Here is a 10,406-nt window from a genome sequence, read left to right as displayed (position 1 = left end):
TGCAACCAGGCACCTGGGCCTGGAAGATGCTGGTGTTTAAGGAGCCAGCTTTGCCTTACTTCCAACCCAAGAGTCCAGCCCTGAACCCTCCCAAAAGAGGTTGTGGTTAAAGCTTGATGATCTTGACCATCCAGTCCACCCCAACCACCCACTGCCCCAAGGAATCGCGCAGAGGTGGTAGGTGAGCAGCTAGCTTTATTGTAGGCATAGTACTGTGTTCTCGCTTCCGCCTTGGAGCTGCCTGTCCGGCTGCTCTTTAGTCATGCTTCAGGCTCAGCCTCTCAAATAGGTACTCGCCCAGCCCGGACTGGGGGTCCACCTGCAGGTGGCGCAAGGTGGTCAGGTGGTTGCCCAGGTGCTTCAGCAGCTTCACCTCCTCGGCCAGGTAGTGGCTCTCCAGGAAGTCGCAGAGCTAGGAAAGGGGAGAGGGACCGGTGAAGGCTGGGCAGGAGGCAGCAGAACTGGGTCCTGTGCCAAGCCGGGAGTCCTCTGGGCTACTTACGTGTGGATCCCCTTGGCTCGAGCCCAGGGCGTGCAGCTTCAGGAGGGCTTGATTCAGGCCCTTCTCCAGGTTCAGGGCAGCCTGCATGGCATCTAAGCTGCGGCCCCACTCGTCTTGGGCAGGTTTCTGGGAGAGAAGAGAAGGCTCAGGGACAGGAAACTCCAAAGAACTTCATTTCCCAGAAACCTTTGGGGGCGGCCCAGCGGCTTCCACCAGGGTATCTCTGCAGAGGCGTCTGGGAAATGTAGTACACAGCCTGTCCGCTACCCACCTGCACAGCCTGGAGGAGGACGCGGCCCCCACGCTGGTTCTGGAGCCGCATAAGGCGCTCGGCGCCCTCGCGTTTGCCCTTTGCCAGCTCACGGAAAAAACTCGACACCCTAGGCAGGGCGACATCGTCCCGGTCGAAGTAAAAACCCTAGGGAAAGCAGAAGCTGGTGAGCGCCCCGGCCAAGTGCACGCATGCGCACCACCAGGCCCGGACGGCACCACCCCTGAGCTTTTCCTGTCCCAGTTAAACAAGAACAAAGGGCGCGCGGCAGAGCGAAGAAAACTCGAAGGCAGCGAGAGGCGCGCGGGGGGGGGGGGGTGAGCATGCGCAGTCCCTGCGAGTGCAAGGGGCACAAGGGGGCCCGGGGAGGGGGTCCTGACCGCAGAGGAAATCAGGGGAGGGGAGGCGCCCCGAGCCTCACCAGGGACAGGTAGGAGTAGGAGGCCTGCAGGTACAGGTTGGCCAGGCGGTTGACAGCGGCCTCGGCCTCAGAGGAGAAGTTTTGGCGGATCTGGGAGGTGGAGCTCATGGCACCGACGGCGAAGGTGGAGGCGGTTGCTGGTCCCTGAGGCGGGGGGTGGCTGGTCCCGGAGGCGGGGGTAGGATGGTCCCAGGAGCTAGCGAACTGCAGAAAAGCGAAGGCCAAAAAGCGAGGGGAGCTGGGGGACCCCGGATCTGTTCCGTCCAAACACTGTTGAAGCAAGAACCAGAGCGGGGGATACGCGGTGTGAAGGGGCTGCCCGGGACCGAGTACTTATAGCAAGCAGGATCGGGGGCGGGGCTCAGGGGGCGGGACCTACGGGGCCACGGCCCAATCCTGAGGCACGGAACGAGAGCCCAGGATCAGGCCGCCAATGGGGGGGCGCGGGCTGGAGGTGGGCGAGCAGAGGCGGGAAAGGGGGGAAGGGAATCGCGCGTTCAGGGAAGGTCACGTGTGGGTGCAGAGCAAGTTCAAAACTTATGGGAGGCCCAGGGCTGCGAGGTCTGGGGGACAAAAGGGCTGGTCGATGAGCGGTCTCGCAGGGCCTCGCTCCGGCCCCCGATTGACCCAAGCGGAGACCGAAACCTCAGAGAAGGTTCAGGACTTGCCTGAGAGAACAGACAGTGGGCATCAGAAGCAACACTTGAACCCAGGTCCTAGGATTCCTCCCTCAGAGAGTTCAGCTTCCACTTCGACCGTGGCTTCCCTGGACAGAAGGGGACTGAGGGATTTGGGGAGAATATGGGTGGATGGCGAGGTGGGGAATCGAAAGGGTTTAGGGTTAGGAATTGGGGGGTGGCAGACGTCCGAGATGAGTCACGCTGAGATCAGGGAGAGGGGACAGCGCTGAGTCATGCTGAGACCAGCCCTGGTGTTGGGGTGGGGGGGAGTCGGGCATTCCCCGCTAATAGAACTTCCTCTTTGCTGTTCTGGGGGGAGGAGTGGAGGCTGGGCTAGGGCACAAACCATCCCTGATGCAGTTGAGAGGGTCTCCTGCTTCCAGGGAAGCCTCCAGCCCACCCCCAGAGATGCTGGCTTAAGTCTGTTGGTATGCCCTTGGTGGGCTTTCCCTCCAGCCGAGCCCATGCTTGCCCAGCTCCCATTTATGTTGCCTAGTCTCATACACATATGTACACATGTATTTGTATGTGTGACTGCGGGGCATGTCTCTGTGTTGTCTTCTTCCTCTGGAGGCCAGCCTCTGTGTCCCCAGCCTGACCCATGCCTGTGGACTGGCTGACTAATCCCCATAAAGCAGGCCCTCAGTGAGCCTTCCTGCCTCTCCAGGGGGGGGCCTGAGAGTGGCTCTTAGTCTCCAGCTCCCTGACTTTCTGGGTGCTTTTTTCCTCTGCCTCCAAGCCTTGGTGTCAGTTGGGACTGCTGAGAAAGGGCAGTTGTCTTGCTGGCCAGCAGAGGGGAACAAAACAGCTTCAGGCCTTGGGGTTCAGGTTTATCCATTTACCAACCCCCCCCAACTCAGACTCATCAGAGACCTTCCTGCCTGGCCTTTGACCACAGCCAGGCCCCACCTTCCCACCCCAGCCACACTGGAGCCAGGAGCCAACAGGGAAGTTAACTGGGCCAGGCCCAGATGTAGGAAGCTCCCTGCTTCACCTGGCCCACTATTTTACAGAAGAGAAAACTGAGGGCTTACCTAAGAAGCCTGTCACACTCTGGGCACTCTCTATGCCAACTATGATTCATTTTGCAGAAGGGGATAAATGAGGCAGGAGCGGGGGGGGGGGGGAGGTCCTCAAAAATAGAGGCATTGCAGCAGGGCCTGCTCCAGAGTTGGTGTTTATTGGCCAAGGCTACTACTCACCCCACCACCCCGTAGCCAGCAGCTTGAGAACATCCAGCTTTGGGGCACTGCCAAAGTCACTGGGATACTCCCCAAAATAATTACAAAAGTAAGAAAAATGTGTTTCCCTCCCCCCCCATAATGGAAAACCCATAATTTATCCTAAAAACAGTCCAAGCAGAGCTGGAATGAGGGTGGGGGCAGCCAGGCCCCCAAGCCCCCCCTAGGACATCTTCCAGATGGTAAGCGAAGCTGTAAGGATGCCAGCCACGAAGATGGTAACTGTCTGCCAGGTTGGTGTCCCAAAGTAAGAGAGGAGGCCATCCTAGGGAAAGAGCCAAGGAGATTACCAGGAAGTTAGGGCTCTCCAGGAGAGAGGGGGAAGGAAGGCTGGAGGGGCAAGGAGGTCAAGAAAGGGGAGGCCCTGGGAAGGGGGGGGCATTAAGTACGTGAGGTCACTGGGAGGTCAAGGGGGGGTGTGCTCACCCAGCCACCCTGCTCCTGGATCCAGGTGAGCAGCCGTTCTCTCAGGAAGTCTAGGGTCCAGCCCATGATGGTTCGGATCAGCTCCGGGACCTTGGTGCAGAGTGCCTGGCCAGAGGAGGGAGGAAAGGAGGTCGGGAGTGCAGCCCGTCCAACCAGCCCAGGGCAGCTCTGCAGGAGCCCCGGCAGCAGGGAGGTCTGCCCAGCCGCGAGCCCCTCCCCTCCGCCCCCCCCTCACACCTTGAGCACAAGCTTGCTAGCAAAATAGAAGAGGGCCACGACCCGGCCCCAGTTGAAGTTGCCGTCGGAGAACATCTCGGCGGCCACTCGGAAAAAGACCTCCCGGGGAGAGTCGGTCTCCACCGCGGCGATCATCCTGCGGGGGGGAGGGAGCCATTCAGAGGGGCTGGGGGCCGCACGGGCGGCGGAGGGCCGGCCAGGCCAGGGCAGCGGCTACCTCTGCAGCTCCATGTTGCTGTCCAGCTCGTCCCCGATCCTGCGCAGGCACTCGGTCAGCCGCTTGGTCCGGGGGTCCGAGGGCAGCGGGGCCGAGTCTCCCATGGAATCCAGGACCAGCTCGGGGGCGCCCCCAGCCACCCGGCCCGCGCGGTCCTGGATGAACCTGCGCGGAGAGTGGGGGGCTCAGCGCAGCCTCGGCGCCTTCCGGTCCCCGGAGCCCCCTCCCGGCGCGCGGGCACCCCCCGGCCCCCGGCTCACCCCTGCAGCAGCACGGCCCCGGTCCTCATGATCTGCTCACTGCTCGTGGCCTCTGCGGGAAGGAAGACACCGGGGGTCGGCGGGCTGGGACGCCCACTGGGCCGAGGAGCCCTCCGCCCCTCCCTCCCGGCCGGCCCCCGGAGCAGCGGCAAGTCTGGGCAGGCCCGGCCGGCGGGGGAGCCGCGGGCCGGAACCCAGCACCCGGAGCCGCCGCGCCCCCGGCCCCCGGCCCGGCCCGGCCGCTCCCGCGAGCGCTCTCCGTACCCGGATCGCCACCGCCTCGCGGCTGCTCCCCGTAGCCGTCCATCGCGCTGCTGCCGCCACCGCCGCCGCCTCCTCTGGCCGGGCGCGCCCGGGAGGCGGAGAAGTGCTCGTGGCCCCGCCCCACGCACCGCCTCCGTCACGTGACGCTCTCGGCCCAGCCAGCGCGCCACCCCCGTCACGTGAGGCGCCTTCCCGGGGTAAGCAAAGTCCGCACGTGTCTGTGGGAGCCCCGCCTCCCCGGCGCTCCCGCGCTTTCCTCTTAAAGGGGCCGTGCCTTTGTTCATTAGGACCTTCACTTCCCACCCCACCATGGATTTCAGAGGTCTCCAGGCCGGCGCCTGTACCCATCCCAGGGTCCCTGGTGCCGCCCCAATGTGTCGAGCAGCCAACAGGCATTCTTGAAGTGCCTACTGTGCCTTCCCTCAGGGGGCTTCCATTCTCAGCTCAACTCCCTCCCGTCCGCTGCTGGGGCCTTCCCTCGGCTGACCAGCCCCAATTTATCTCGCATATCTCTAATACGTGGTGCTTTGCGTGGGGTGTCTGCCCCCCCGCCCCCAGCCGCAGGTCAAGGACTGTCTGGGGCCCTTCCTTGTATCCTCTGAGCGTAGCACACAGGAAGCGCATAATAAACGCCAGCTACACCAGCATGGGGCGGGGCCAAGAACAAGAGGAGCCTTATTAAGAGGTGGTGTCTGGAGGTGACGTCGGCCAAAGCTGGGAGTAAGACACTGACGCCCCGGGGCTGGGGCTGCGGGCTGGCTGGTCCCGTTCTGGGACCAAGCCCCGCCCCTCCGGAATCCCCACCCACCCTCGGGGCTGGCTTCTCGGTCCGCCCTCCAGCCCACTTCCTTTGGACACCACCTCTTCCTCCATCTCTAGTTACAAAGTAGCTGCCAAAGGAACGTCTAGCATTTTGTCAGCGGTGCGAGGCATTTGCGCAAAAACTGACCTCCCTGTGGGTACAGAAAGGCAGATGTATTAATAGGAAACTAAATAATCTAATTCTAAAGAGTGACTGGGTCAAAGAGCAAATCATAAAAACAAGTAATGTCATTACAGAGAATGACAACAATGAGCCAACATACCAAACTTTATGGGACGCAGCCAAAGCAGTACTTTAGGAGAAAATTTATATCTCTCAATGCTTACATCAATAAAATAGAGAAACAGCAGATCCATGAATTGGGAATGCAGCTTTTTAAAAATCTAGAAAAAGAACAAATTACAAATCCCCGATGAAACACCAAATTGGAAATTCTGAAAATCAAAGGAGAAATTAATAATATTGAAAGTAAGAAAAACATTGAATTAATAAATAAAACTTAGAGCTGATTTTATGTAAAAATCAATAAAATAGATAAACTATTGGTTAATTTGATTGTTAAAAAAAAAAGGAAAACCGAATTACCAGTATCAAAAATGAAAAGGGTGAATTCATCATCAATGAAGAGGAAATTAAAGCAATTATTAGGAGCTATTTTGTCCAATTATATGCCAATAAGTCTGACAATCTAAATTAGTTGGATAAATATTTACAAAAATATAAATTGGCCAGATTAACAGAAGAGGAAATAGAATACTTAGCCCTATCTTTAAAAAAGAAATTAAACAAACCATCAATGAGCTCCCTAAGGAAAAAATCCCCAGGACCAGATGGATTCAGAAGTGAATTCTACCAAACATTTAGAGATCAGTTAATTCCAATATTATATAAATTATTTGGTTAAGTAAAGGAGTCTTACCAAATTCTTTTTAGAACACAAATATGGTGTTGATAGCTAAACTAGAAAGAGCAAAAACAGAGAAAGAAAACTATGGACGATTTTACTAATGAATATTTATGCAAAAATTTTAAATTAAAATACTATCAAGAATATTACAGCAATATATCGCAAAGATTGCACACTATGACCAGGTGGGATTTGTATCTGGAATGCAGGGCTGGTTCAATATTAGGAAAATTATCAACATAATTGACCACATTGAAAATAAAACTAACAAAAACCACATGATTATCTCAATAGATGCAGAAAAAGCTTTTGACAAAGTACAGCACCTATTCCTATTAAAAACACTAGAAAGTCTAGAAATAAATGGAGTTTTGATTAAAATGATAAATAGTATTTATCTAAAGCCATCAGCAAGCATGATCTATGATGACAATAAGCTAGAAGCCTTGCCAGTAAGAACACAGGTGAAGCAAGAATGCCCCTTATCTCCACTATTATTCAATATTGTACTAGAAATACTAGCTACATCAATAAGAGCGGAAATAGAAATTGAAGGAATTAGAATACACAATGAGGAAACAAAACTATTTCCCTCTGCAGAAATATAATGTTATACTTAAGAGAATCAACTATGCTTGTTATCTTTCCTTTTCAAAGAGGACCAAAATAGCATCACTTTGTTAGAGTCAAGTTGCAATGCCTTCCATTGTGACCAATCAGACCAATAAAAGCACAGAATGCTGTACCACAGATTGGGTACAAATAGTTCATGTGAAAGTTTGGGGTGGATTCTCTAAATTTGTGCATGTCGAATTTCTTTTGAGCTACTTCAATTATGGTTTGCTCATGGAACACAGCACTTTCTCTGATGAGGGCCTGCCACACTGGGCAGTCCTGTGCTAGTGTCTCCCATGTCACACAATCAGTTCCAAAGTTCTTAAGAGAGACCTTGAGAGGGTCTTTGTGTCTCTTCTTCTGACCACCATGTGAGCTCTTGCCCTGTGTGAGTTCTTCATAAAATGGTCTTTTAGGCAAGGGTACTAGTTGAAATAATTAACAACTTTAGCAAAGTTGCAAGATACAAAAAAAAAACCCACATAAATCATTAGCATTTCTGTATATTATGAACAAAGTCCAGCAGCAAGAGATAGAGAAATTCCATTTAAAATAACTGTAGACAGCATAAAATACTTGGAAGTCTACCTGCCAAGAGAAACCCAGGAACTACATGAACACAATTACAAAACACTTTTAATAAAAATAACGTCAGATATAAATAATTGGAAAAATATTAATTGCTCATGGGTAGGCCAAGCCAATATAAGGAAAATGACAATACTACCTATGTTAATTTACTTATTCAGTGCCATTCTAATCAAACTACCAAAAAATAATTTTATAGAGCTAAGAAAAATCACAAAATTTATCTGGAGGAACAAATGGTCAAGAATATCAAGGGAATCAATGGGGGGAAAATGTAAAGGAAACATAAAGCATAGCTGAACCAGATCTTAAACTATTATAAAGCAATAATCATCAAAACAATCTGGTACTGGCTAAGGAATAGAGTGGTAGATCAGTGGAATAGATTGGACGCACGATACACAGTAGTAAATGACCATGGTAATCTAATGTTTGATAAACCCAAAGATCCAAGCTTTCAGGATAAGAACTCACTCTGTGACAAAAACTGCTGGGAAAACTGGAAAGCAGCTGGGCAGAAACTAGCATAGACCAACATCTCACACCATATACCAAGATAAGATCAAAATAGGTACATGATTTAGACATAAAGAGTAACACCATAAGCAAATCAGGGGAGTATGGAATAGTTTACCTGTTAGATCTATAGATAAGGGAAGAATTTTGGACCAAACAAGAGATAGAAAGCATTAAGAGATGTAAAATAGATCAGTTCTATTACATCAAATTAAAAAGTTGTTGCACATTACAAAACCAATGAAACAAAGATTAGAAGGAAAGCAGAAAACTGGGTGGGGGGAGGGGAATTTTTATACCTAGTTTCTCTGTTAAAGGCCTCATTCTCAAATATACAGAGAACTGGGTCAAATTTATAAGGAGATGAGTCATTCCCCAACCGATGAAAGGTCAAAGGATATAAACAGGCAGTTTTCAGAAGAAGAAATCGAAGCTCTCTATAATCATATGAAAAAATACTCTAAATCGGTATTGATTAGAGAAATGTAAATAAAAACAACTCAGGTACCGCCATACACATATCAGACTAGCTAATACGATAGAAAAGGAAAATAACAAATGTTGGAGGGCATGTGGCAAAATTTGGACACTAATGCAGTGTTGGTAGAGTTATGAACTGATCCAACCGTTCTGTTAAGCAATGTGCAACTACACCCATAGTTATAAAATTGTGTGTACCCTTTGACCCAGCAATACCACTACTAGATCTGTATCCCAAAGAGCTTAAAAAAGGAAAATGATCTATATGTATCAAACTATTTATACCAGCTCTTTTTGTGGTGGCAGAGAATTGGAAATTACAGGGATTCCCATCAGTTGGGGAATGGCTGAACAAGTGGTATATGCTTGTGATGGAATACTATTGTGCTATGAGAAATGATGAGAAGGATGCTTTCAGAAAAACCTGGAAAAACTTAATCATGAACTGATGCTGAGTGAAGTGAGCAGAACCAGGAAAACATTGTACACAGTAACAACATTGTATGATGATCAACTGTGAATGACAACTATTCTCAGCAATACAATGATCGAAGACAACTCTTAAGGACTTAGTATGAAAAATGCTTTCCATGCCCAGAGAAAGAACTGATGAAGTTTGAATTCAGATCAAGGCATACTTTTTTTTCACTTTATTTTTCTTGGGGTTTTTTCTTTTAGGCTGTGTTTTCTTTCACAACATTATTAATATGGAAATATTTTGCATGACTACACATGTATAACATATATCAAATTGATTGTGTTCTCAAGGAGCGGGAAGAGAGAATTTGGAACTAAAAATTTTTTTAAATTAATGTTAAAAATTTTTAACATGTAATTGAAAAAAATAAAATATGAAAAGCAACAACAACAATATTACCAAAGGGAAAAAAAAGGAATATATTCTATAGGTAGGGGAGGGAGGTGCAGTACTAGCACCTGGGAAAATTTGCAAAGACAATTGTTTGGAGAAAAGAGGCAGCAGCTGCAAAAAGCTGAACTGGAGAGGAAATGGGGGCAGGGAAAGGGAGGGTGACAGTCTGCTCAAAGATCCGCAGGGATGGGGAGCTCCTTAAGGAAAGGGATTATTTTCTTCCCTTCTTTGCATCGACAGCTCTTAGCACAGCCTGGCACATAGTAGGTGCTTAATCAGTGTTTATAGAGAGACGAAAGTAAGACAACTGATTCTGCTTTGTGGACAGCTCTCAAGGTTCGGCATTTTTTCCTGATCTGAAGACTAAATCCACTTTTCAGCAATTTCCACCGGCTGCCCCAAATAGGAAGAAAGTCAGCTGGGTGAGGCCTTGATCATCATGTAATCCAAACCTTCCCTCACCCTACCCTCATTTTACAGAAAGGTCAACTGAGGCCTGGAGTACAGAACTGACTCTCTCCAGACCACACAATTACATTGAGCATTAGAGTCTAATCCTCACTGCAACTGTGCAGAAAAATACACAGAACTCCAAAGGAAAGGAAAAGAAAGGCCCAGATTTACTTAAAGGGGGGGCAGAATCAGCCCCTGCCCCTCTTCCCTGCTTCCCAGTGCCAAAGAAAGTCAGTTAAAGAGGGCTTCCTGAAGGGAGTGGGGAAGAGGGAGAAGCCAGCAAGGGACCTCTGATGCAAACAGACCAGATGCTAAATGGTTTAGTTGAAATTGTTGGACTTTATCTTGTTGAATATGGGAGGGGGAAGGGGAGAGAAGAGATCCTGTCTTGGTTTAAAAAAAAATCCTTAGCCTCTTGTTTGCTTTCTTATTTAATCTGTTTCCCATTTATTTTTGATATCAATTTTTTTCAAGCAACAACAATCCACCTTCTCTCTCTCCCACCTCCTTACCTCTCCCTCAATGAAAATGAAAGAAAAACAACAAAATCCCAGACAGACAGGGAGATGGGGGAGAGCAAGATGGAGGGAGAAAGACTGAGAGGGAGAGAGATGGAGAAAGACAGAAAGAATAC

General features: G+C 50.0%; 2 protein-coding genes across 2 annotated transcripts; both read right to left on the bottom strand.

Annotated features, from left to right (window-relative positions):
- Positions 1-175: 175 nt before the first annotated feature.
- FTL (ferritin light chain) lies at positions 176-1,526 on the bottom strand. Its single transcript, XM_021003433.2, has 4 exons — positions 1,195-1,526; positions 774-920; positions 503-628; positions 176-412 (listed from the first exon to the last, which is right to left on the bottom strand). The coding sequence occupies exons 1-4, from the start codon at positions 1,300-1,302 to the stop codon at positions 257-259; spliced, it is 537 nt and encodes a 178-aa protein (XP_020859092.1). The 5' UTR covers positions 1,303-1,526; the 3' UTR covers positions 176-256.
- A 1,507-nt stretch (positions 1,527-3,033) lies between these two features.
- On the bottom strand, positions 3,034-4,645 carry BAX (BCL2 associated X, apoptosis regulator). The gene is made up of 6 exons (XM_021003431.2): positions 4,520-4,645; positions 4,256-4,307; positions 3,996-4,160; positions 3,779-3,914; positions 3,542-3,646; positions 3,034-3,380 (listed from the first exon to the last, which is right to left on the bottom strand). Exons 1-6 carry the CDS (start codon positions 4,560-4,562, stop codon positions 3,279-3,281), a joined length of 603 nt encoding a protein of 200 aa, XP_020859090.1. The 5' UTR covers positions 4,563-4,645; the 3' UTR covers positions 3,034-3,278.
- Between the last annotated feature and the right edge of the window lie 5,761 nt (positions 4,646-10,406).

Source organism: Phascolarctos cinereus, unplaced genomic scaffold (assembly GCF_003287225.1).
Source record: "Phascolarctos cinereus isolate Bilbo 61053 unplaced genomic scaffold, phaCin_HiC Scaffold_726;HRSCAF=1367, whole genome shotgun sequence".
NCBI lineage: Eukaryota > Metazoa > Chordata > Mammalia > Diprotodontia > Phascolarctidae > Phascolarctos > Phascolarctos cinereus.
The sequence above is the reverse complement of the archived record's forward strand: the minus strand, read 5'-3'. Positions and strand labels throughout refer to the sequence as shown.

What these genes read in the sequence shown, in the direction of transcription:
- FTL (XM_021003433.2), bottom strand. Translation starts at nt 1,302, where the DNA reads ATGAGCTCCACCTCCCAGATCCGCCAAAACTTCTCCTCTGAGGCCGAG. An exon ending in CCTACTCCTACCTGTCCCTG is followed by an intron (nt 921 to 1,194) that starts GTGAGGCTCGGG and finishes TGCTTTCCCTAG; the next exon opens with GGTTTTTACTTCGACCGGGA. An exon ending in TCCTCCTCCAGGCTGTGCAG is followed by an intron (nt 629 to 773) that starts GTGGGTAGCGGA and finishes CTTCTCTCCCAG; the next exon opens with AAACCTGCCCAAGACGAGTG.
- BAX (XM_021003431.2), bottom strand. Translation starts at nt 4,562, where the DNA reads ATGGACGGCTACGGGGAGCAGCCGCGAGGCGGTGGCGATCCGG. An exon ending in GGGGCCGTGCTGCTGCAGGG is followed by an intron (nt 4,161 to 4,255) that starts GTGAGCCGGGGG and finishes CTCTCCGCGCAG; the next exon opens with GTTCATCCAGGACCGCGCGG. An exon ending in TCCAGGAGCAGGGTGGCTGG is followed by an intron (nt 3,381 to 3,541) that starts GTGAGCACACCC and finishes CTCTTTCCCTAG; the next exon opens with GATGGCCTCCTCTCTTACTT.